Consider the following 24,062-nt stretch of genomic DNA (forward strand, 5'->3'; position numbering starts at 1 on the left):
TTTGTGGACCAATGGTGGCGTGCGAGGGAGGACGGGGTGCCCCCAAACATAAAGTGCATTACAGTAATTCAGCCAAGATGTAATGAAGGCATGGATTCATGTCTCAAAGTGACGAAGTGCAAGAAAAGGTTTAACCTTTCCCAGCCGCCTTAGGTGAAAAATAGCTGGACTCAACTACTGCACCAACCTGATGATGATCCAATTCAAAATCACTGTCCAAATTTAAAACCCAACTTTGAGACTATCAGCTTCACATAAAATGCCAAGGGGCCCAAGTCAATAGTAGGGGTTGACAAGAGTTATGGGACCAAACACCATCACCTTTGTTTTCTTTTCGTTAACATTTAAAGAGTTACAGTCCTCAAGACATGACAGGAGTGGCTGGACTGAAAAGGCATCCTCCCTCTTAAATGGTATATATACCTGAGTGTCATCAACATAGCAATGGAGCCCCATATAACAGAGGGGCAGAGCAAGGCTCGGAACCACCCAGGCTCACATGCATGGTTCTGTCTGCCAGACCTGAACCAAGTGATGGCAGTACCGCAAATGCCCACTAGGTGTCGTAGTCGACCACTTAAAAGAGTGTTACGGTCCACTGTGTCAAAGGCTGCGATTACGTCAGGACAAGGACAACAAAATCACCAGAGACATTTGTCAGGAGGATGTCATTAAAAACTCTCGGTAGAGCCGACTCTGTGCTGTGCAGTGTTTTAAAACCAGATTGAAATCCCTCCAGGACATCGTGCTCATCAAGAAAGGATTTTATCTTAGCATGGACCACTGGTGTTGGTTCTGTCCTCTGCATCTAAAACAGTCTACAGCAGAATGTGACATGTAGGAAAGTTCACATATTCAAATCTGCTCATATGAGGAAATGAGATATCAGATATGTGGTGAATCAATATGTCAGTTCATGATCAGCTGTCACACATCTCATTATCACACTACGACTGTGTTTCAGTGATCGAGCTGAACAATGTCATTATCAATATCACATTACCATTATTATTATTATTATTATTATTATTATTATTATTATTATTATTATTATAACCTTTATTTAACCAGATTTGTCCCATTGAGATCCAAGATCTCTTTTGCAAGAGAGACTTGGCCAAGAATGGCAGCACAAAAAGTTTCAACACATAATTGTCTTGAATCAGTCAATTCAAACAGGTGTATTAACTGTCCATGGAACCATGAATTAATTAACTGTCTTGTAAACAAGTTTGCAACATATGTTCAGATTCATGACAACAAGTCTGACCTGCTACAGACTGTTTATATTACAAAGAAAATATCAAATGTCTCAATCTTATATCAAGCAAAAGAAATTCTTTTAAGAATACTTAAAACAACTTACTGAACACTAATCCAATTTATCTGCTTCAGAAAAGAGAAATTAGAATCATCAATAGAGTTTATTGTCAGGAAACCACAAACAAATTATTCATAACTTGTCAAATTCTCAAATTCAATGAACTTGTAGATTTCAAAATATCACTGTTGATGTACAAGGTACATATTAATCTACTACCACTACATATCCAGAAATTGTTTCATGAAAGACAGAGTGTGTATGAACTGAGAGGAAGTTGTGTGTTCTCAAAGAATTATTTTGAAATGGATGTTAAAGAGTCCAACACAAACCAAACTATGAAAAACTATTGAGGAATAGATATCCCATTAGATATGGATATGAGTGAGTGAACATGTTAAGTTTTTCTATTTCATTTTTTGTATCTAAATTCATATTCTGAATATGACTAAACTAAACTAAACTAAACTAAACTAAACTAGAGACTTCTGCCTGTATCTCTGTCTTCTGCAGTCAGAAATGACAGCAGCACCACCTGCTGGCCACTGCCTCCTACTACACCAACTAAACTAAAACTACTTCCTGCCTACATGAAGCTGACTGTGTACATGCTGTCGTTATTCATGCTGTTCATCTGTTGATTCCTGAAGCTGCATCCTGCAACAACACAGTGAGACCAAAATCTTGTCTGTGGCTCCTTTTATCATGAAAAAGTACAAAATCAAGTCTGCAAGAGGACTCAGCTGAATGAGAATGTTGGACGCAGTCCAAAGTTCAAAGTTGGTTCTGTCTGTGATTGCTACCAGAAACACAAGAATCACAGTGGGCATGAACAGCAGTGTGTAAATAAGCAGCACTACGACCAAAACTGCAACAATTCTTCGTTTTTCATCAGAGGAGACACTGATGGATCCAGACAGGGCTTTAAGAGTCCCACCCAGAAAGAAGATGAACAGAGGGAGGGGGAGGAGGAGGAAGGCACCTACGATGGTTTGTGTGGTCAGAAAACCCAAACTGTAATAGAATGGGAGGAAAAAAACAGGAGGAAGGATCCAGACTAGGGCACAGACCACCACAGAGGTCTTGATGGTTCTTCTGAATCTGTACCACAGCGGGCAGACGATGACCAAATACCTGTAATGAAAGACAGACACACATAGACAGTCTTTGAGGAGCATCAGAATTATAGACTAATAAAATGGTTAGACACAGACGTAGATACACACAAACTGGAACAGACAGATAGTTACCTTTCTAGGGAGATACACACCATGAAGCCAACGCTGGTAAACAGACCATAATAATAAATGATCATCAAAGTTTCCCTCAATTTTTCCTCTAATTTACTCTTCTTAATCACCCAAACAGTCATGGAGAGGAACTGAACCAGATCAGAAATGAGGAGGTTGATGATGTAGAGTGGAGCACCGTGATCCTTTCTGACCTGCAGGAAAACATTGGTAAAAGGAACTAAAGCAGTTGTTAACATGTTCTGAACTTCACCTCCTCCAAATATGACATCTGGCTCTGAGCAGAAACTGCAGTCAGAGATATTTATCCATCTAAGAACCAGATGAATCAAGACTCTTACACCTGAGCCTAGTCAAAGACAATCATTTGCTGACAGACTGTACACAACACATCATTATAAATACACACATCTGTTATAATGGACTCACCAGAGAAGACAGTGAGTAGATGGCCAGTAGGGTCAAAGGAAGGCCGATGCAGATGGTGACTAATGTAAAAATATATACAATGATTCCCTCTTTGCCAAAATAGCAGCCATTAGCTTCGCAGAATAGGAAATATTTGTTGAAGCTGTTGTTTTTGTTCAATGTGGTGTCGATGTTGAAATATTCCATTGTTCAGTTTGAATCCTGGTGTCTGAGGAAGAAATAAACAACTGCAGGATAAAGGTGTTCAGTACATATGTGAACAATCAATGATGAATGAATGAATAAATTAACTTTTTTGTTGTTTTTCATGAAATTGTGTTTAGCTTCTTTATAAACAGTCAACTAGGTAAAATAGCACCAACTTAGGACAAATAAGCCCTAATAACGCCTAAAACTTTAACCTCTATTGTTCCCCATTCCTCCAGCAGTTTAACCAACACCATCCTCACATCTACTACTGTTCGCAACCACAATTCAACACAACTGCCACAAGAACAATGCACTGGACTCTGCACTGCTGCAGGCTCACACTCCATCTACACACCCCATACAGCCCCCTCCACCAGTTTGCTTGTTCCTCGGTTAATTAAGGCAATGTTACTGTATGTGTCACTGGGTGACTGTATAAGGTGATGACAAGATTGTGTGTTTTAATGTATTTTATATTGTAATTACATGTTAGTTGCAAAGTAGGAGAATTTCAGAGTAGCAGCACGATTCAGTGTTATTTGATTTATAGTGTCAATAACAAAACAAATTGTCTCAAGACGTTTTACAAAACCTGATCTTAAAATATAACAGGAAAAAACCTTGAGCAGAACCCAACTGAACAGTAACGTGTCACAGTTTTTTAAAGTTTTAATTCAGCTATATTTTTCATGCTGAAATGTTATTTTAATGGTCTCCTTCTATTATAATGTATGTACATAAGTGAAATACTTCCTCCACACATTCTTCATACCTACATTTGAAAGCTACTTTGATTGTCGCATTTTCAACATTTACTTTCATATATTTAACTTTTTTGTTATTTCTTAATAATCACTACATGTGAGATGTTTTTATATATTTACCTTTAAAAGTTAAAAAGATCTCACCTGAATGAGTTTCTCTCACTGGTGTTGGTCTGTCCTCTGCATCTAAACAGTCTACAGCAGAATGTGACATGTAGGAAGGTTCATATATTCAAATCTGCTTTTATGAGGAAATGAGAAATGAGGTCAGATATAATTAAAACGACCACAGGAATCATTATGACACATATCAACAAATATTATTTCAACAAAACATCCTCCAAGAATCATTTAAAACAGACTTTCTATCACTGTCCAGTTTGTGTTTTTGTTTCACCTTCTTTATTTTCATGTTTCACCTTTGGTTTGTGTGAATTTATAAATTACAGAGACACAGTGTGATCAGTGTTCAAACATCACATCTTTTCCGAGGAACGCTGTAAAAACATAAACAGCAGCTCATTTACCTACAGTGTGAAAAGGTGTCTGGCCCTTCCTGGTTTCATATTACAGTCCAGCCACTCCTCAAGATATTAGACCAATTTCTAAGCTTTCTTTTTTTTTTGATCTAAGGTGTTATGAAAAATAGTTTGAATCAGATTCTGTCCTTCTTAAATCAGATCAACATATTTGAAAAATTCCAGTCAGGGTTCTGTGAACACCACAGCACAGAGACAACTCTGTTAATGGTAACAAATGACCTCCTCTGTGCTGCGGATGCCGGTGTAGCAGAGACAAATCTTTACTGGAGCAACCAGAAAGGAGGGTTGGGGCCTCTCACACTTTCACGTGGATGTTGGCTTGCCCTAACTGATGAACCCAAACCAAGGTGGTAAAAATGATGCATTCCAGGGGATTAAAGAACAATTAATCGCTCATAAAGAACACAAATTAACTTCTTGGCGCGTAAGCAACGTGGATAGTACTGTTCTCCTCCACAGATGAGAAAGAGACTTGTCGGCGCCCGGGACCACCTGGAGTGAGATGGTTCTGTCCTCTATATCCAAACAGTTTACAGCAGAACGTGACACGTAGGAAGGTTCGTATATTCAAATCTGCTCATATGAGGAAATGAGAAATGAGGTCAGATATAATTAAAATTACCACAGGAATCATTATGACAGATATCAGCAAATATAGTTTCAAAAAAACATCCTCCAAGATAAATACTGAGAATATTAGTAATCATGTGTCACTTTCCCCTTTTATTTAGTTTATTAGCTTCTTGTTAAATAGTCAAGACATAAGTTAGGGGGTTGTCTTGTATCAATGCTATCATGCATAGGCCTACTGATTAACATTAGCAATAATGAAATGTTTGTTTTACGTGAATTATTCCAAACTGTATTTGCCACAACGGGAAGTGGATCAAACCTCTGTTATAATTCCCGTTAGTTAGATAGATAGGAGCATCGGTATGCAAATTTCCTTGAGGCGAGGTCCGGTTTCACCAAAACACGCCCCCCAGGGGTTTATTAACCAACGCCCTCTGGGAATAGTTACATTTTGTTTTAAAGTTTTTAGTTTTGTTTGGGTTTTTAGTAAGATCCTTGTTCTTTATGTCTTTTGCACAATCGATGTTGTCTGTCATATCTGTTCTGATATGTCGTCTTTTTGAGCCTGAGCTTTGGTTTTGGTCATTTTTGTTATTCGCGTAAAGTCTAAGTCCCAAAGGACTTATTCATTTTTATTTTTGAAATTTGTTCTTTTCCACGAATGCCCAACTCACACATGAGAGCAATAACGGATTTCGCAACAAATCCACGGAAGCCGACATCCACAGGGCGCTCCAGCCTCGCTGCTCCGCTTCCGATGCCAACTCCGCATATATATCTCTCTTTCGCTCATTCGCCTCTTCAAGTCTGTCTTCCCACGGGACAGTTAACTCCACAAAATACACTATCCTTTCTTTCTCAGACCACAACAGCACGTCCGGTCTTTTGAGGGTCACGGCTATCTGTTGTGGGACGCTCAAGCCACCATCTAGGACAGTCCTCAGCTCCCAGTCTCCGCCCACACTTAGCTGCCCTGCATTATGCCTGAGTCTCACTGGTCTGGCCTTATCTCCCTCCTGAACAAACATAATATGCGTATTCTCCTTTCTAGCAGTTGAGGAATTTTGCTTCAATCTGTTTTTCCTCAATTGCAGCTGCTAAGCATTTCAGAACCTGGTTGTGGCGCCAGGTGTATCTGCCTTGGGAGAGACTAACCCTACAACCTGACAAAATGTGGCTGAGCAAACACACACAAGAACAAAGTGGGCAGGCAGCATCCACATTTTAACTATTTTAATTTGCATTCCACACTGTATATATTTCTCTATATATAAAAGAGAAATGAGATATGAGGTCAAACATAATGAAAATGATGACAGGAATCATCACAATAGATTTCAACCCACAATTATTTCAGCAAAACATCCTCTGAGAATCATTTAAAACATACTTTCTGTCAATATCCAGTTTGTGTTTTTGTTTCATCTGCTTTATTTTTATGTTGCACCTTTTGTTTGTGTGAATTTATATATTACAGAGACACAGTGTGATCAATGTTCATACATCACATCTTTTCCCAGGGAACGCTGTAAAAACAAGCAGCTCATTTACCTACAGTGTGAAAAGGTGTTTTTTTTTTGTAACGGCGTATTTTATTTTTTCATTTGTTTTGCATGTTTATCACAAATGTAAATACAAGACAAAGATATCACAAGTAAACACAAGTAACAGTTTTAAATGAACGTTTGGGAGACAAACTGCTTCTATTTCATAAAAACATGGGCTAAACATTTTTTCCACCACTGTATATATGTACATACATGAACACACACAGTGAACACATCCCAGTGAGCATGGAGCTTTTAGGTGTTTGCTCAAGGACCCTCAGTCATGGACATAGAGGAGATTGAACCAATAACCTCAGAAACAAAACTGCTTCTCTAACCACTAGGTCACAGCCAACTTAACAGTAACATGTTACAGTTTTTAACTTTTTAATTCAACTATATTTTCCGTGCAGGAATATTATCTTTATAGTCTCTTTCTACTGTAGTATATGTTCATAAGTAACATATCTGAATACTTCTGTCATGGTTCTGTCTTTTATTTTGTGCCACATTTTGTGTTTCCTGTTTTATTTTGTTAAGTACTTGATTTCCTGTTGTGTTTCCTCGTGTGTTGATTGCTAATTGGTCTCACCTGTGTTGATTGTCCTCATGCGTCTCACCTGTGTCTTGTCAGCCCTCTTGTGTATATACAGCCCTGCCTTTGCCTTTGTTCTGTCGTGTCGCTATGTTACCCACGTTCCTCGTTTCCATGCCCACATTCTGCGTATCCATACCATGTCATGACTCTTTTCTCTGATTTTTGGTTTTTCCTCCCTTGTGCGGCGCCTTTTGTTAATTATTAAATACTTTTTGTTGAACTCCCTGCCTCATCTTTAGTCCTGCATCTGGGTCCTCACTTCAACACCTCCTACCTGACAACTCCCTTCACACATTCTTCATACTTACATTTCAAATCTGCTTTGTCACATTTTCAGTATTTATTTACATATATTTAACTTTGTTCTTTCTTAATCTATTTATTTAAGTTAAATGTTTAAGTTAAAATCTCACTTCTGTCCTCTGCATCTAAACAGTCTACACAGAATGTGACATGTAGGAAGGTTCATACATTCAAATCCATTCATATGAGGAAGTGAGATATCAGATATGAGGTGAATAAATATAATATGTCAGTCCATGATCAGCTGTCAGTGATTATCACATTAAGACTGTGTTTCAGTGATCAAGATGAACAATGTCACTATCAATATCACATCATCATCATCAATATGAATCAGTCTGTGAGATCTTCTACTAAAACATCCAACTAACAAACATGCATGAATAAAGAATGTAGAAAGTGCTGAGTTTGTTTTCTGTTCTCATCTTTATCCCAGAGATAGAAACAGACTGAATGTTTAAACATGGATGATGAGCAAATGAAAGTATTTTCAGACAAGGAAGCATCACATTTCTCTTTTCCTGCTTCTAAAACACAATGATTAATTTGAAATAATATACAAATAAATTATAGCAATCTGAAACATATATAGAGGTAAATAGAAATATAAGGACATTCTGTATATACAGTGTGGATAGGTTATTCAAGATCAGGCAGTCCAAAAAAAGCAGATTATTTGTGCAAAGAAATAAAATCAGAGGACACACTGATTACAATGATATTGGCATGAATTTAGTAGAATATATCATCCATAGCATAGTAAAACCACTAACTTATATCTCGAATCAGTCAATTCAAACAGGCATTTTTCCAGATCAAATGAAAATTGCAAAGTTCATTCCCATTTACAAAAATGGAGACAAGCATTCTTCAACAAATTATCGAGTCACATCCTTATTACCACAGTTGTTAAAAATCTTTAAAAAAAAAGTTTTTGTTGACAGACTTGATTACTTCAACACAAAACATGGCAGCCATAGACATAATAAAACAAATATCCACAGCAATTAACAACAAAGAATATACAGCAGGTATCTTCACTGATATAAAAAAATTAACAAGCTAGAAATATATGGAATAAGAGGAATAGCACGAAATGGATTAATTAACTATTACAAACCTGGTAAACAGGTATCAGTATGTTGTTACAGGTTGAATGTGGTGTTCCACAAGGATCGGTATTGGGTGCAAGATTATTTATATTGTACATAAATGATATCTGTAATGTGTCTAATTTGTTAAATTTTGTCTTATTTGGAGATGATACTAACTTGTTTTGTTCCAGTAAAAATGTTGAACTGCTTCTGGATTCTGTGGAAACTGAATTAGATATTTTGAAACAATGAATTGACAGGAAATGTAAATAAAACTAAATATATGATGTTTGGAAATCCACAATTAATATTAAGGTACAAATCATGACAGATAAACATGAAAAAAAATATTAAAAAGAAAATATTAAATGTCTCTTGCAATCTTATATAAAGAAATTCTTAATACAAATTTGCTACAACATCATATTATCCCCTCATACTTCGATACACTACCTACTAATCATTAATGCAATTTATCTGCTTCAGAAAAGAACAATTAGAATCATCAATAGAGTTGATTGTCAGGAAACCACAAACAAATTATTCAAAATTTGTCAAATTCTCAAATTCAATGGACTTGTAGATTTCAAAATATCACTGTTGATGTACAAGGTACATGTTAATCTACTTCCACTATGTATCCAGAAATTGTTTCATGAAAGACAGAGTGTGTATGAACTGAGAGGAAGTTGTGTGTTCTCATAGAATTCTTTGAAGATTGATGTTAAAGAGTCCAACACAAAACTAATTATAAAAAAGTATTGATTATCATTGGGTATGGATATGACTGAGTGTACATCTGAACTAAAGTAAACTAAACTAAACTAGAGACTTCTGCCTGGATCTCTGTGTTCTGCAGTCAGAAATGACAGCAGCAGCACCAACTGCTGGCCACTGCCTCCTACTACAACAACTAAACTAAAACGTCTACTTCCTGCCTACATGAAGCTGACTGTGTACATGCTGTCGTTATTCATGCTGTTCATCTGGTGATTCCTGAAGCTGCATCCTGCAACAACACAGTGAGGCCAAAATCTTGTCTGTGGTTCCTTTCATCATGAAAATGTGCAAAATCAAGTCGGCAAGAGGACTCAACTGAATGAGAATGTTGGACACAAGCGCGAGATCATAGGAAAATATGCGTTTGAATTGTAACAGAAACACAAAAATGACAGTGGGCAGGAACAGCAGGATGTAAATAAGCAGCACTACGACCAAAACTGCCACAATTCTTCGTTTTTCATCAGAGGAGACACTGATGGATCCAGACAGGGCTTTAAGAGTCCCACCCAGGGAGAAGATGAACAGAGGGAGGGGGAGGAGGAGGAAGAACGCACACGTGATGAATGTAAACTCGATAGGAACTGAAAGAACAAAGAAGGGGAAGATAAAAACAAGAGGAAGGATCCAGACTAGGACACAGACCACCACAGAGGTCTTGATGGTTCTTCTGAATCTGTACCACAGCGGCCAGACGATGACCAGATACCTGTAATGAAAGACAGACACACATAGACAGTCTTTGAGGAGCATCAGAATTATAGACTAATAAAATGGTTAGACACAAAGGTAGATACACACAAACTGGATCAGACAGATAGTTACCTTTCTAGGGAGATACACACCATGAAGCCAACGCTGGACAACAGACCATAATGATAAATGATCTTCAAAGTTTCCCACAATTTATTACATATTTTAATCTTCTTAGCCACCCAAACAATCATGCAGAGGAACTGAACCAGATCAGAAATGAGGAGGTTGATGATGTAGAGTGGAGCACCGTGATCCTTTCTGACCTGCAGGAAAACATTGGTAAAAGGAATTAAAGCAGTTGTTAACATGTTCTGAACTTCACCTCCTCCAAATATGACATCTGGCTCTGAGCAGAAACTGCAGTCAGAGACATTTATCCATCTAAGAACCAGATGAACCAAGACTTTTACACCTGAGCCGAGTCAAAGACAATCATTTACTGACAGACTGTACACAACACATCATTATAAATACACACATCTGTTATAATGGACTCACCAGAGAAGACAGTGAGTAGATGGCCAGTAGGGTCAAAGGAAGGCCGATGCAGATGATGGCTAATGTGGAAACATAAATGATGATTCCCTTTTTGCCATCATAGCATCTATTACCATTGCAAAACTTGAAATCATAGTTGTTGAAGCTGTTGTTGTTTTCTTCACAACTTTCGTTCCATGTGGTGCTGTTGTTGAAATGTGCCATTGTTTAGTTTGAATCCTGGTGTTTGAGAGATTAGAGAGATTATCTGTCTGATGTCATTCAGTGATGTCCATGAAGCTTTGAGGTGTAGGTTGAACACAGTATACCTTTAGTTCAGTATAAATGTTGGAGAGAAACAAGGAGGAAGACAGAAACAACTGCAGAATAAAGGTGTTCAGTACGTATGTGAACAATCAATGATGAATGAATGACTAAATTAACTTTGTTGTTGTTTTTCATGAAATTGTGCTTAGCTTCTTTATAAACAGTCAACTAGGTAAAATAACATCAACTTAGGACAAATAAGCCCTAATAACGCCTAAAACTTTAACCTCTATTGTTCCCCATTCCTCCAGCAGTTTAACCAACACCGTCCTCACATCTACTACTGTTCGCAACCACAATTCAACACAACTGCCACAAGAACAATGCACTGGACTCTGCACTGCTGCAGGCTCACACTCCATCTACACACCCCATACAGCCCCCTCCACCAGTTTGCTTGTTCCTCGGTTACTTAAGGCAATGTTACTGTTAAGGTGATGACAAGATTGTGTGTTTTAATTTATTTTATATTGTAATTACATGTTAGTTGCAAAGTAGGAGAATATCAGAGTAACAGCACGATTCAGTGTTATTTGATTTATAGTGTCAATAACAAAACAAATTGTCTCAAGACGTTTTACAAAACCTGATCTTAAAATACAACAGGAAAAAACCTTGAGCAGAACCCAACTGAACAGTAACGCGTCACAGTTTTTTAAAGTTTTAATTCAACTATATTTTTCACGCTGAAATGTTATTTTTATGGTCTCTTTCTATTATAGTGTATACACATAAGTGAAATACCCGAATACTTCCTCCACACATTCTTCATACCTACATTTAAAAGCTACTTTGATTGTCGCATTTTCAACATTTACTTTCATATATTTAACTTTTTTGTTATTTCTTAATAATCACTACATGTGAGATGTTTTAATATATATATTTACCTTTAAAAGTTAAAAAGATCTCACCTGAATGAGTTCCTCTCACTGGTGTTGTTCTGTCCTCTGCATCTAAACAGTCTACAGCAGAATGTGACATGTAGGAAGGTTCATATATTCAAATCTGCTCATATAAGGAAATGAGATATGAAGTCAGATATAATTAAAATGATCACAGGAATCATCACGCAAGATATCACCCAATATTATTTCAACAAAACATCCTCCAAGAATCATTTAAAACAGACTTTCTATCACTGTCCAGTTTGGGTTTTTGTTTCACCTTCTTTATTTTTATGTTTCACCTTTTGTTTATGTGAATTTATAAATTACAGAGACACAGTGTGATCAGTGTTCATACATCACAACTTTTCCTGGTGAACTCCGTATTAACATAAACAGCAGCTCATTTACCTACAGTGTGAAAAGGTGTTTGCCCCTTCCTGGATTCTTATTTATTTATTCGCTTGCATGTTTGTCCCAAATGTAAATACAAGACAAAGATAACACAAATAAACACAAGTAACAGTTTTAAATGAACGTTTGGGAGACAAACTACTTCTATTTCACAAAAACATGGGCTAAACATTTTTTTCCACCACTGTATATATGTACATACATGAACACACACAGTGAACACATCCCACTGAGCGTGGAGCTTTTAGGTGTTTGCTCAAGGACCCTCAGTCATGGACATAGAGGAGATTGAACCAATAACCTCAGACACAAAACTGCTTCTTTAACCACTAGGTCACAGCCAACTTAACAGTAACATGTTACAGTTTTTAACTTTTTAATTCAACTATATTTTCCATGCTGGAATATTATCTTTATAGTCTCTTTCTACTATAGTACATGTACATAAGTAACATGTCTGAATACTTCTTCCACACATTCTTCACACCCACATTTGAAATCTGCTTTGATTGTCACATTTTCAACGTTTATTTTCTTATACTTAACTTTTCATTTGTTAATTCTTAATAATCACCTTATCTTAGTTAAAGTTAAAAGTTAAAATATATCTCACTGGTGTAGGAAGTGAGGTATCAGATATGTGGTGAATAAATATAATATGTCAGTCCATGATCAGCTGTCAGTGATTATCACATTAAGACTGTGTTTCAGTGATCAAGCTGAACAATGTCACTATCAATATCACATTATCATCATCAATATGAATCAGTCTGTGAGATCTTCTACTAAAACATCCAACTAACAAACATGCATGAATAAAGAATGTAGAAAGTGCTGAGTTTGTTTTCTGTTCTCATCTTTATTCCCAGAGATAGAAACAGACTGAATGTTTAAACATGGATGATGAGCAAATGAAAGTATTTTCAGACAAGGAAGCATCACACTTCACTTTTCCTGCTTCTAAAACACAATGATTAATTTGAAATAATATACAAATAAATAATAGCAATCTGAAAAATATATAGAGGTAAATAGAAATATAAGGACATTCTGTATATAAAGTGTGGATAGGTTGTTCAAGATCAGGCAGTCCAAAAAAAGCAGATTATTTGTGCAAAGAAATAAAATCAGAGGACACACTGATTACAATGATATTGGCAAGAATTTAGTAGAATATATCATCCATAGCATAGTAAAACCACTAACTTATATCTCGAATCAATCAAGTCAAACCTTTAACAAATTATCGAGTCACATCCTTATTACCACAGTTGTTAAAAATCTTTAAAAAAAAGTTTTTGTTGACAGACTTGATTACTTCAACACAAAACATGGCAGCCATAGAGATAATAAAACACATATCCACAGCAATTAACAACAAAGAATATACAGCAGGTATCTTCATTGATCTGAAAAAAATTAACAAGCTAGAAATATATGGAATAAGAGGAATAGCACGAAATGGATTAATTAACTATTACTAACCTGGTAAACAGGTATCAGTATGTTGCTACAGGTTGAATGTGGTGTTCCACAAGGATCAGTACTGGGTGCAAGATTATTTATATTGTACATAAATGATATCTGTAATGTGTCTAATTTGTTAAATTTTGTCTTATTTGGAGATGATACTAACTTGTTTTGTTCCAGTAAAAATGTTGAACTGCTTCTGGATTCTGTGGAAACTGAATTAGATATTTTGAAAGAATGAATTGACAGGAAATGTAAATAGAACTAAATATATGATGTTTGGAAATCCACAATTAATATTAAGGTACAAATCATGACAGATAAACATGAAAAAAAAAATATTAAAAAGAAAATATCAAATGTCTCTTGCAATCTTATATGAAGAAATTCTTAATACAAATTTGCTACAACATCATATTATCCCCTCATACTATTATACACTATTTACTGATCACTAATCCAATTTATCTGCTTCAGAAAAGAGCAATTAGAATCATCAATAGAGTTGATTGTCAGGAAACCACAAACAAATTATTCGTAACTTGTCAAATACTCGATTTCAATGAACTTGTAGATTTCAAAATATCACTGTTGATGTACAAGGTACATATCAATCTACTACCACTACGTATCCAGAAGTTGTTTCATGAAAGACAGAGTGTGTATGAACTGAGAGGAAGCTGTGTGTTCTTATAGAATTCTTGGAAATGGATATTAAAGAGTCCAATACAGACCAAATTTCAAAAAAAGTATTGATTATCATTGGGTATGGATATGACTGAGTGTACATCTAAACTAAACTAAACTAAACTAAACTAAGATAAAATAAAATAAAATAAAATAAAATAAAATAAAATAGAAACTTCTGCCTGGATCTCTGTGTTCTGCAGTCAGAAATGACAGCAGCACCACCTGCTGGCCACTGCCTCCTCCTACAACAAATAAACTAAAACTTCTACTTCCTGCCTACATGAAGCTGACTGTGAACATGCTGTCGTTATTCATGCTGTTAATTCTGTTGATTCCTGAATCTGCATCCTGCAAAAACACAGTGAGGCCAAAATCTTGTCTGTGGCTCCTTTCATCATGAAAAAGTACAAAATCAAGTCTGCAAGAGGACTCAGCTGAATGAGAATGTCAGATAAAATCCGGAAGTGAACGCTTATTATTTTACTTGCCAGAAACCAAATGGCAGTTGGCAGGAACAGCAGTATGTAAATGAGCAGCAATACGACCAAAACTGCCACAATTCTTCGTTTTTCATCAGAGGAAACACTGATGGATGCAGACAGGGCTTTAAGAGTCCCACCCAGGAAGAAGATGAACAGAGGGAGGGGGAGGAGGATGTAGATGGCAGCGACGTATTTTTTGACCTGATCATCAAAAATGTATGTCAGGAAATAAACAAGAGGAAGGATCCAGACTAGGACACAGACCACCACAGAGGTCTTGATGGTTCTTCTGAATCTGTACCACAGCGGCCAGACGATGAGCAAATACCTGTAATGAAAGACAGACACACATAGACAGTCTTTGAGGAGCATCAGAATTATAGACTAATAAAATGGTTAGACACAGACGTAGATACACACAAACTGGATCAGACATATAGTTACCTTTGTACGCCACACCACTAGTCATGCAGAGGAGCTGAACCAGATCAGAAATGAGGAGGTTGATGATGTAGAGTGGAGCACCGTGATCCTTTCTGACCTGCAGGAAAACATTGGTAAAAGGAATTAAAGCAGTTGTTAACATGTTCTGAACTTCACCTCCTCCAAATATGACATGTGGCTCTGAGCAGAAACTGCAGTCAGAGACATTTATCCATCTAAGAACCAGATGAACCAAAAATTTTACACCTGAGCCGAGTCAAAGACAATCATTTACTGACAGACTGTACACAACACATCATTATAAATACACACATCTGCTATAATGGACTCACCAGAAAACACAGTGAGCAGATGGCCAGTAGGGTCAAAGGAAGGCTGATGCAGACGATGATCCATGTAATAATATATGAGACAAATGCCTCTTTACCACTAGAACATCCATTCATTGTGCAGTATTCGAAATTGTCATTGTCGTTGAAGGTGTTGATGTTTTCATCATGACTTTCGTTCAATGTGGTGCTGATGTTGAAATATCCCATTGTTCAGTTTGAATCCTGGTGTTTGAGAGATTAGAGAGATTATCTGTCTGATGTCATTCAGTCCATTCATAGATTCTGACGTGAAACAAGAGGAAGGAAGAAACAACTGCAGAATCAAAGTGTTCAGTACGTATGTGAACAACATTTTTTTATCAAAATTGTGTTTGGCTACTTAAACATCAACAAAAAGACCCACACAAATCAACTAGTTTAAATAACATAAAAGTATTACTAATGGGTCACGGTGATGAGGAAGGGGTTCCAAATGAATGTATTTAATAAAATCAAACAAACAACAGTTAGAAGAAGAAGAGAAAGCGCTGCAGCGGTGGCAGGTTTACAAAAATGGCAAAAACACAGGACTAAAACCCAGAGACTAAACACAAGAAACAAGTAGTGATGGTTCTCTGACTCTCTCTGAGTCATGAGTCATAGCTCATGAAGTATTCGTACTGAAGTTGTATATTGAAGCCAGTGATGTCGGTAACACGTTACTTAGCAACACGTGACTCTAATCTGACCACTTTTCATCCACTAATGAGTAATCTAACGCGTTACTATTTCCAAACCAGTAATCAGATTACAGTTACTTATCTAAGTAACTCTGCGTTACTATTCTTCCCATTTTATCTTTTGTCCTTCTTCTTGGTCACGTTTTCAGCACGAGGACAACTCAAGTTTATTACCTCGCAGTGACACAAACGGAAACAACAATGGAGGAGAGAGATGAGCATTTTCAAGAAGAAAGAAACTGAGGTTGTCCTGTTCTGTCGCCCTGACCTGGTTGTGGTCCTTGCCAGCTCCCTTACCCACTAGCACCATACATTGGGTCCCAGGCAAAGTCAAACTTGGTCCTGAAAAGGACCGATCGAGGAAAAGTTTTCCATGCCTTTATCACATTGCACTTAGATTATTGCAACTCTCTGTACGTTGCATTGGCCAATCAGAGCTCAACCATCTACAGTTTGTCCAGAACATGGCGGCTCGTCTTCTAACCAGGACAAAGACACGAGAGCACATAAGACCAGTGCTTTCCTCTCTTCACTGACTCCTGGTTAGTTAGGTTTTAAGATTCTTTCATTGGCTTTTAAATCTCCCTAGAATGCCTGTCTGACCTTGTGAACGTGCACCGTCCCCCCAGGGCCTTTAGGTCAGCTGACCAGATGGTCCTGCATGCTCCTCGTTCCTCGTTCCCTTCTTAAAACAAGAGGGGATCGACCTTTTGCAGTGGCCGCCCCCACACTGTGGAACGCTTTGCCTGCTTCTGTCTGGTCTGTGACCAGCCTTCACACTGTTAAAACCGGCCTTTAGACCCATCGTTTTACCCTAGCCTTTGGCTGAGTGAGTCACCCATTCTCATCTTTTACTTCACTTTTATTTCACTGTTTTTACTGTTTTGCTTTCATTGCTGTAGATTATTTTATCCCGTTAAGCACTTTGGTTGGCCTTGGCTTTTTACATGTGCTATATTAATAAAAGTGACATTGACACTGACATGAGATTTTCCTTTTATTTGCTCACTTTGCATTTTGTAAATTGACAATTTACAAAAGTGACAATTGAAAGCGTTGTTAGTTTAGTACTTTTTTTCACATACATAACATGTTACAGTTTTTAAAGTTTTCATACTCATTAGTGAAATATCTTCCTGTTCAGTTTCACTGAAGTATTCTTCACACCTAAAGTTCAAAGCTGCTTTAATTTTAACAGTTTATACATTTACTTTCATATATTTAACTTTTTTAACTATTTCTTTATAATCTCTACATTTTTTATTTTATATCTAACTTTAAAAGGTGTGAGATCTCACCTGAATGAGTTCCTCTCACTGGTGTTGGTTCTGTCCTCTGCATCTAAACAGTCTACAGCAGAACGTGACATGTAGGAAGGTTCATATATGCAAATCTGCTCATATAAGAAAATGAGATATGAGGTCAAACATAATTAAAATGATCACAGGAATTATTACGTAAGATATCAACAAATATTATTTCAACACAGCATCCCCCAAGAATCATTTAAAACCAAATTTCTATCAATATCCAGGTTGTGTTTTTGTTTCATCTTCTTTATTTTTATGTTGTGCTTTTTGTAAATTACAGAGACACAGTGTGATCAGTGTTCATACATCACATCTTTTCCCAGGGAACGCTGTAAAAACATAAACAGCAGCTCATTTACCTACAGTGTGTATAGGTGTTTTTTTTTTGTAACGGCGTATTTTATTTTTTCATTTGTTTTGCATGTTTATCACAAATGTAAATACAAGACAAAGATATCACAAGTAACAGTTTTAAATGAACGTTTGGGAGACAACAACAATCTATTTCACAAAAACATGGGCTAAACATTTTTTCCACCACTGTATGTATGTACATACATGAACACACACAGTGAACACATTCCAGTGAGCATGGAGCTTTTAGGTGTTTGCTCAAGGACCCTCAGTCATGGACATAGAGGAGATTGAACCAATAACCTCAGAAACAAAACAGCTTCTCTAACCACTAGGTCACAGCCAACTTAACAGTAACATGTTACAGTTTTTAACTTTTTAATTCAACTATATTTTCCGTGCAGGAATATTATCTTTATAGTCTCTTTCTACTGTAGTATATGTTCATAAGTAACATATCTGAATACTTCTGTCATGGTTCTGTCTTTTATTTTGTGCCACATTTTGTGTTTCCTGTTTTATTTTGTTAAGTACTTGATTTCCTGTTGTTTCCTCGTGTGTTGATTGCTTATTGGTCTCACCTGTGTTGATTGTCCTCATGCGTCTCACCTGTGTCTTGTCAGCCCTCTTGTGTATATACAGCCCTGCCTTTGCCTTTGTTCTGTCGTGTCGCTATGTGAACTACGTTTCTCGTTTCCATGCCGACATTCTGCGTATCCATGCCATGTCATGACTCTTTTCTCTGATTTTTGGTTTTTCCTCCCTTGTGCGGCGCCTTTTGTTAATTATTAAATACTTTTTGTTGAACTCCCTGCCTCATCTTTAGTCCTGCATCTGGGTCCTCACTTCAACACCTCCTACCTGACAACTCCCTTCACACATTCTTCATACTTACATTTCAAATCTGCTTTGTCACATTTTCAGTATTTATTTTCATATATTTAACTTTGTTATTTCTTAATCTATTTATTTAAGTTAAATGTTTAAGTTAAAATCTCTCTTCTGTCCTCTGCATCTAAACAGTCTACACAGAATGTGACATGTAGGAAGGTTCATACATTCAAATCCGTTCATATGAGGAAGTGAGATATCAGATATGAGGTGAATAAATATAATATGTCAGTCCATGATCAGCTGTCAGTGATTATCACATTAAGACTGTGTTTCAGTGATCAAGCTGAACAATGTCACTATCAATATCACATCATCATCATCAATATGAGTCAGTCTGTGAGATCTTCTACTAAAACATCCAACTAACAAACATGCATGAATAAAGAATGTAGAAAGTGCTGAGTTTGTTTTCTGTTCTCATCTTTATTCCCAGAGATAGAAACAGACTGAATGTTTAAACATGGATGATGAGCAAATGAAAGTATTTTCAGACAAGGAAGCATCACATTTCTCTTTTCCTGCTTCTAAAACACAATGATTAATTTGAAATAATATACAAATAAATAATAGCAATCTGAAAAATATATAGAGGTAAATAGAAATATCAGGACATTCTGTATATACAGTGTGGATAGGTTGTTCAAGATCAGGCAGTCCAAAAAAAGCAGATTATTTGTGCAAAGAAATAAAATCAGAGGACACACTGATTACAATGATATTGGAATGAAATTAGTAGAATATATCATCCATAGCATAGTAAAACCACTAACTTATATCTTGAATCAATTAATTCAAACAGGCATATTTCCAGATCAAATGGAAATTGCAAAGTTCATTCCCATTTACAAAAACAGAGACAAGCATTCTTTAACAAATAATTGAGCCGGGATTAATTAACTCTCTTGTAAACAGGTATCAGTATGTTGCTACAGGTTGAATGTGGTGTTCCACAAGGATCGGTACTGGCTGCAAGATTATTTATACTGTACATAAATGATATCTGTAATGTGTCTAATTTGTTAAATTTTGTCTCATTTGGAGATGATACTAACTTGTTTTGTTCCAGTAAAAATGTTGAACTGCTTCTGGATTCTGTGGAAACTGAGTTATATATTTTTGAAAGAATGAATTATCAGGAAATGTAAATGAAACTAAATAGACGATCTTAGGAAAATCATACAATTAATATTAAGGTTCAAAATGAGAATACATTCTTGTGACTTGTTATTGAACATAAATTATGTTGGAAACCACATATTGTTTATATTAAGTTTATATTAAACACTTCAGGTTTATATTGTCTCTTGCAATCTTATATGAAGAAATTCTTGATACAAATTTGCTACAACATCATATTATCCCCTCATACTACTATACACTACTTACTGATCACTAATCTCATTTATTTGCTTCAGAAAAGAGCAATTAGAATCATCAATAGAGTTTATTGTCAGGAAACCACAAACAATTTATTCATAACTTGTCAAATTCTCAAATTGAAGAAACTTGTAGATTTCAAAATATCACTGTTGATGTACAAGGTACATATCAATCTACTACCACTACATATCCAGAAGTTGTTTCATAAAAGACAGAGTGTGTATGAACTGAGAGGAAGCTGTGTGTTCTCATAGAATTCTTTGGAAATGGATAGATGAGATGTGAGTATATATGTAAACTAAACTAAACCAGAGACTTCTGCCTGGATCTCTGTGTTCTGCAGTCAGAAATGACAGCAGCAGCACCACCTGCTGGCCACTACCTCCTACTGCAACAACTAAACTAAAACTTCTACTTCCTGCCTACATGAAGCTGACTGTGTACATGCTGTCGTTATTCATGCTGTTCATCTGGTGATTCCTGAAGCTGCATTCTGCAACAACACAGTGAGGCCAAAATCTTGTCTGTGGCTCCTTTCATCATGAAAATGTACAAAATCAAGTCTGCAAGAGGACTAAAAAGACGAAGAATGTTGGACGCAAGCAAGAGATCGTGGTTGATTATTTGGCCTGCCAGTAACAAAATGACAGTGGGCATGAACAGCAGTATGTAAATAAGCAGCACTACGACCAAAACTGCCACAATTCTTTGTTTTTCATCAGAAGAGACACTGATGGATCCAGACAGGGCTATAAGAGTCCCACCCAGGGAGAAGATGAACAGAGGGAGGGGGAGGAGGAGGTAGACACCTAAGACGGGTTGTGTGATCAAAACATCAACCCAGAAATACAACGGGATGATACAAACAGGAGGAAGGATCCAGACTAGGACACAGACCACCACAGAGTTCTTGATGGTTCTTCTGAATCTGTACCACAGCGGCCAGACGATGAGCAAATACCTGTAATGACAGACAGACACACATAGACAGTCTTTGAGGAGCATCAGAATTATAGACTAAAAAAATGGTTAGACACAGACGTAGATACACACAAACTGGATCAGACAGATAGTTACCTTTCTAGGGAGATACACCAATGAAGCCAACGCTGGACAACAGACCACAGTAATAAAGATAAAAGAAAAGGAGTTTCTCTGAGTTATTTTTGTCAGCCACCCAAACAATCATGCAGAGGAACTGAACCAGATCAGAAACGAGGAGGTTGATGATGTAGAGTGGAGCACCGTGATCCTTTCTGACCTGCAGGAAAACATTGGTAAAAGGAACTAAAGCAGTTGTTAACATGTTCTGAACTTCACCTCCTCCAAATATGACATCTGGCTCTGAGCAGAAACTGCAGTCAGAGACATTTATCCATCTAAGAACCAGATGAACCAAGACTTTTACACCTGAGCCGAGTCAAAGACAATCATTTACTGACAGACTGTACACAACACATCAATATAAATACACACATCTGTTATAATGGACTCACCAGAGAAGACAGTGAGTAGATGGCCAGTAGGGTCAAAGGAAGGCTGATGCAGATGATGATCATTATAAAAACATATAGGATGAATCCCTCTTTTTCTTCAAAGCAGAAAAAACCGTTACAAAATCTAAAATATGAGGTGTTGATGTTGAAATGTTCCATTCTTCAGTGTGAATTCTGAGTCCTCACTCTAGAGTTGGTTCTGTTCTCTGCATCCTAAACAGTCCACAGCAGAATGTGACATATAGGAAGCTACACTTAAACAAATTCGTTCATATGAGGAAGTGATATATTTGGTCAGATAGGATCAATGTGACAGAAGTAATCAGGAAAGACGTCAGCAGACATGCTCTCAATGGAAACATCTTCTGAGAATCATTTAACACTTCAAATTCATACACACTTGATAAAAAATCAAGTTTAATATTTAGCCAAGGGAAACATGAAATGTTTATACATAGGATTGTTATTCTTTTCTTTGCAACATTTAAAATAAGATGGAGAAGTTCCTTTCAACCTTATATAAAGCAAAAAACTCATCATTCTGTTATTTACTCACTTATTGAGTCATAATTTCCACATGTTCAGAGCTCAGTGACGGATAAAGAGTGGTTCAGTTTTCTTGATCGTTATCAGGAGGAAATCTTTATATCAGTGTGATAAGTTGCTGCTGTATGTTTTGCGAAACCTCAACCCCCTGAACTGACAGTCCAGAGACTATACACTGATGCACAACTCAACTCAAACCTCAACCAGATGATAAAAAAACACAGATAGAAACCTGTGGTAGGTCGTGTCTAATTTTTAGCCCATTGATTTGAAATACACTACTTTTTTAGGTTTACCAGACACATCAGGGCGTATTTACACAAAGTATTGGTATCAGATCATTTTACTCAGTATCGGATGGGAACGGAAATCGGTGATATCAAACGTCACTAGTTTCAAGAAACATTCATAATTGTATTGTGATCCATGAAACTCTCAGGTTCTGTTCACTCCCCCCCTCTAAAATCCTGTCAGGCTGTTTCTTGTGTTGCCTGATTGATTAATTTCTCGCCAAACTGTACGTCTTTCAATTTGTAAATATTGTAAAAAAAAAAATAAAAATGCTGGGATATTATTTTTATAGTCTCTTACGTACACAAGTAACATATCTGAACACTTCTTCCACACATTCTTCACACTTACATTTCAAATCTGCTTTGATTGTCACATTTTCAATTTTTTTTCATATATTTAACTTTGTTTCGTTATTTCTGAATAATTAGTTTATCTGACTTAAAGTTAAAAGTTAAAAAGTTCCTCCCACTGGTGTTGGTTCTGTCCTCTGCATCTAAACAGTCTACAGCAGAATGTGACATGTAGGAAGTTTCACATATTCAAATCTGCTCATATGAGGAAGTGAGATATGAAGTTAGATATAAGTAAAATGATCCCAGGAATCATCACGCAAGATATCATCAAATATTATTTCAACAAAACATCCTCCAAGAATTATTTAAAACAGACTTTCTACCAATGTCCAGTTTGAAGGTTTGTTTCATCTTTAATTTTATGTTCCAGCAAATATTTTCATTTGTGTGAATTTATAAATTATTATGATCAGTGTTCATACAGAACATCTTTATTTTCCTGAGAACTCTGTTAAAAAGATAAACAGCAGCTCTTTTGCCTCCAGTGTGAAAAGGTGTTTGCCCCTTCCTGGTTTCTTTTTTTTTTTTTGCATATTTATCACAAATGTAAATGTAAAGTAGAGATAACACAAGTTGAACACAAGTAACAGTTTTAAATGAACTGTGACTGATATTTAAATTTGTCTGATGATCTGAAACATTTAAGTGTGACAAAGTAAATAAATAAGAAATCAGAAAGGAGGCCAACACTTTTTCACACCACTGTATCTGGTTCATCAAACAATAATGTGTTGGAAAACATAACCTCTGGAGACATAACGTGCTTGGACATGGGCAAGCGAAACTGATAAGACATAAGACATTGTTTATTTGTCCCACATAGTTGAGCGGAATCAGACAAGAATATATACAAAATACAATAAGACCAATATCTATTTTTGAAATAATTTCTATAAAAAAAACAGCACTCTGAAAAATATATAGACGAACATAGAAATATAAGGACATTACAGTGTGGAATGGGAATTAAAATAGCTAAAATTTGTTCATATAATATAATCTCTAAGGTATAATGTAATAATAAAATATAATAATATGCCGGGGGAG

At 36.4% G+C, this 24,062-nt stretch overlaps 1 protein-coding gene and 1 pseudogene across 1 annotated transcript; both read right to left on the bottom strand.

The window, feature by feature from the left end:
• Positions 1–616: 616 nt before the first annotated feature.
• On the bottom strand, positions 617–10,848 carry LOC125019035 (mas-related G-protein coupled receptor member A6-like). Its single transcript, XM_047603536.1, has 4 exons — positions 10,645–10,848; positions 10,216–10,409; positions 1,999–2,455; positions 617–808 (listed from the first exon to the last, which is right to left on the bottom strand). The coding sequence occupies exons 1-4, from the start codon at positions 10,846–10,848 to the stop codon at positions 617–619; spliced, it is 1,047 nt and encodes a 348-aa protein (XP_047459492.1).
• Positions 10,849–20,779: 9,931 nt separating this feature from the next.
• LOC125019037 lies at positions 20,780–21,885 on the bottom strand (annotated as a pseudogene).
• Between the last annotated feature and the right edge of the window lie 2,177 nt (positions 21,886–24,062).

This window comes from Mugil cephalus, chromosome 13 (assembly GCF_022458985.1).
Source record: "Mugil cephalus isolate CIBA_MC_2020 chromosome 13, CIBA_Mcephalus_1.1, whole genome shotgun sequence".
NCBI lineage: Eukaryota > Metazoa > Chordata > Actinopteri > Mugiliformes > Mugilidae > Mugil > Mugil cephalus.

What these genes read in the sequence shown, in the direction of transcription:
- LOC125019035 (XM_047603536.1), bottom strand. Translation starts at nt 10,848, where the DNA reads ATGGCACATTTCAACAACAGCACCACATGGAACGAAAGTTGTGAAGAA. An exon ending in TCTACTCACTGTCTTCTCTG is followed by an intron (nt 10,410 to 10,644) that starts GTGAGTCCATTA and finishes GTTTTCCTGCAG; the next exon opens with GTCAGAAAGGATCACGGTGC. An exon ending in GAGCCACAGACAAGATTTTG is followed by an intron (nt 809 to 1,998) that starts GTCTCACTGTGT and finishes AGACTGTTTTAG; the next exon opens with ATGCAGAGGACAGAACCAAC.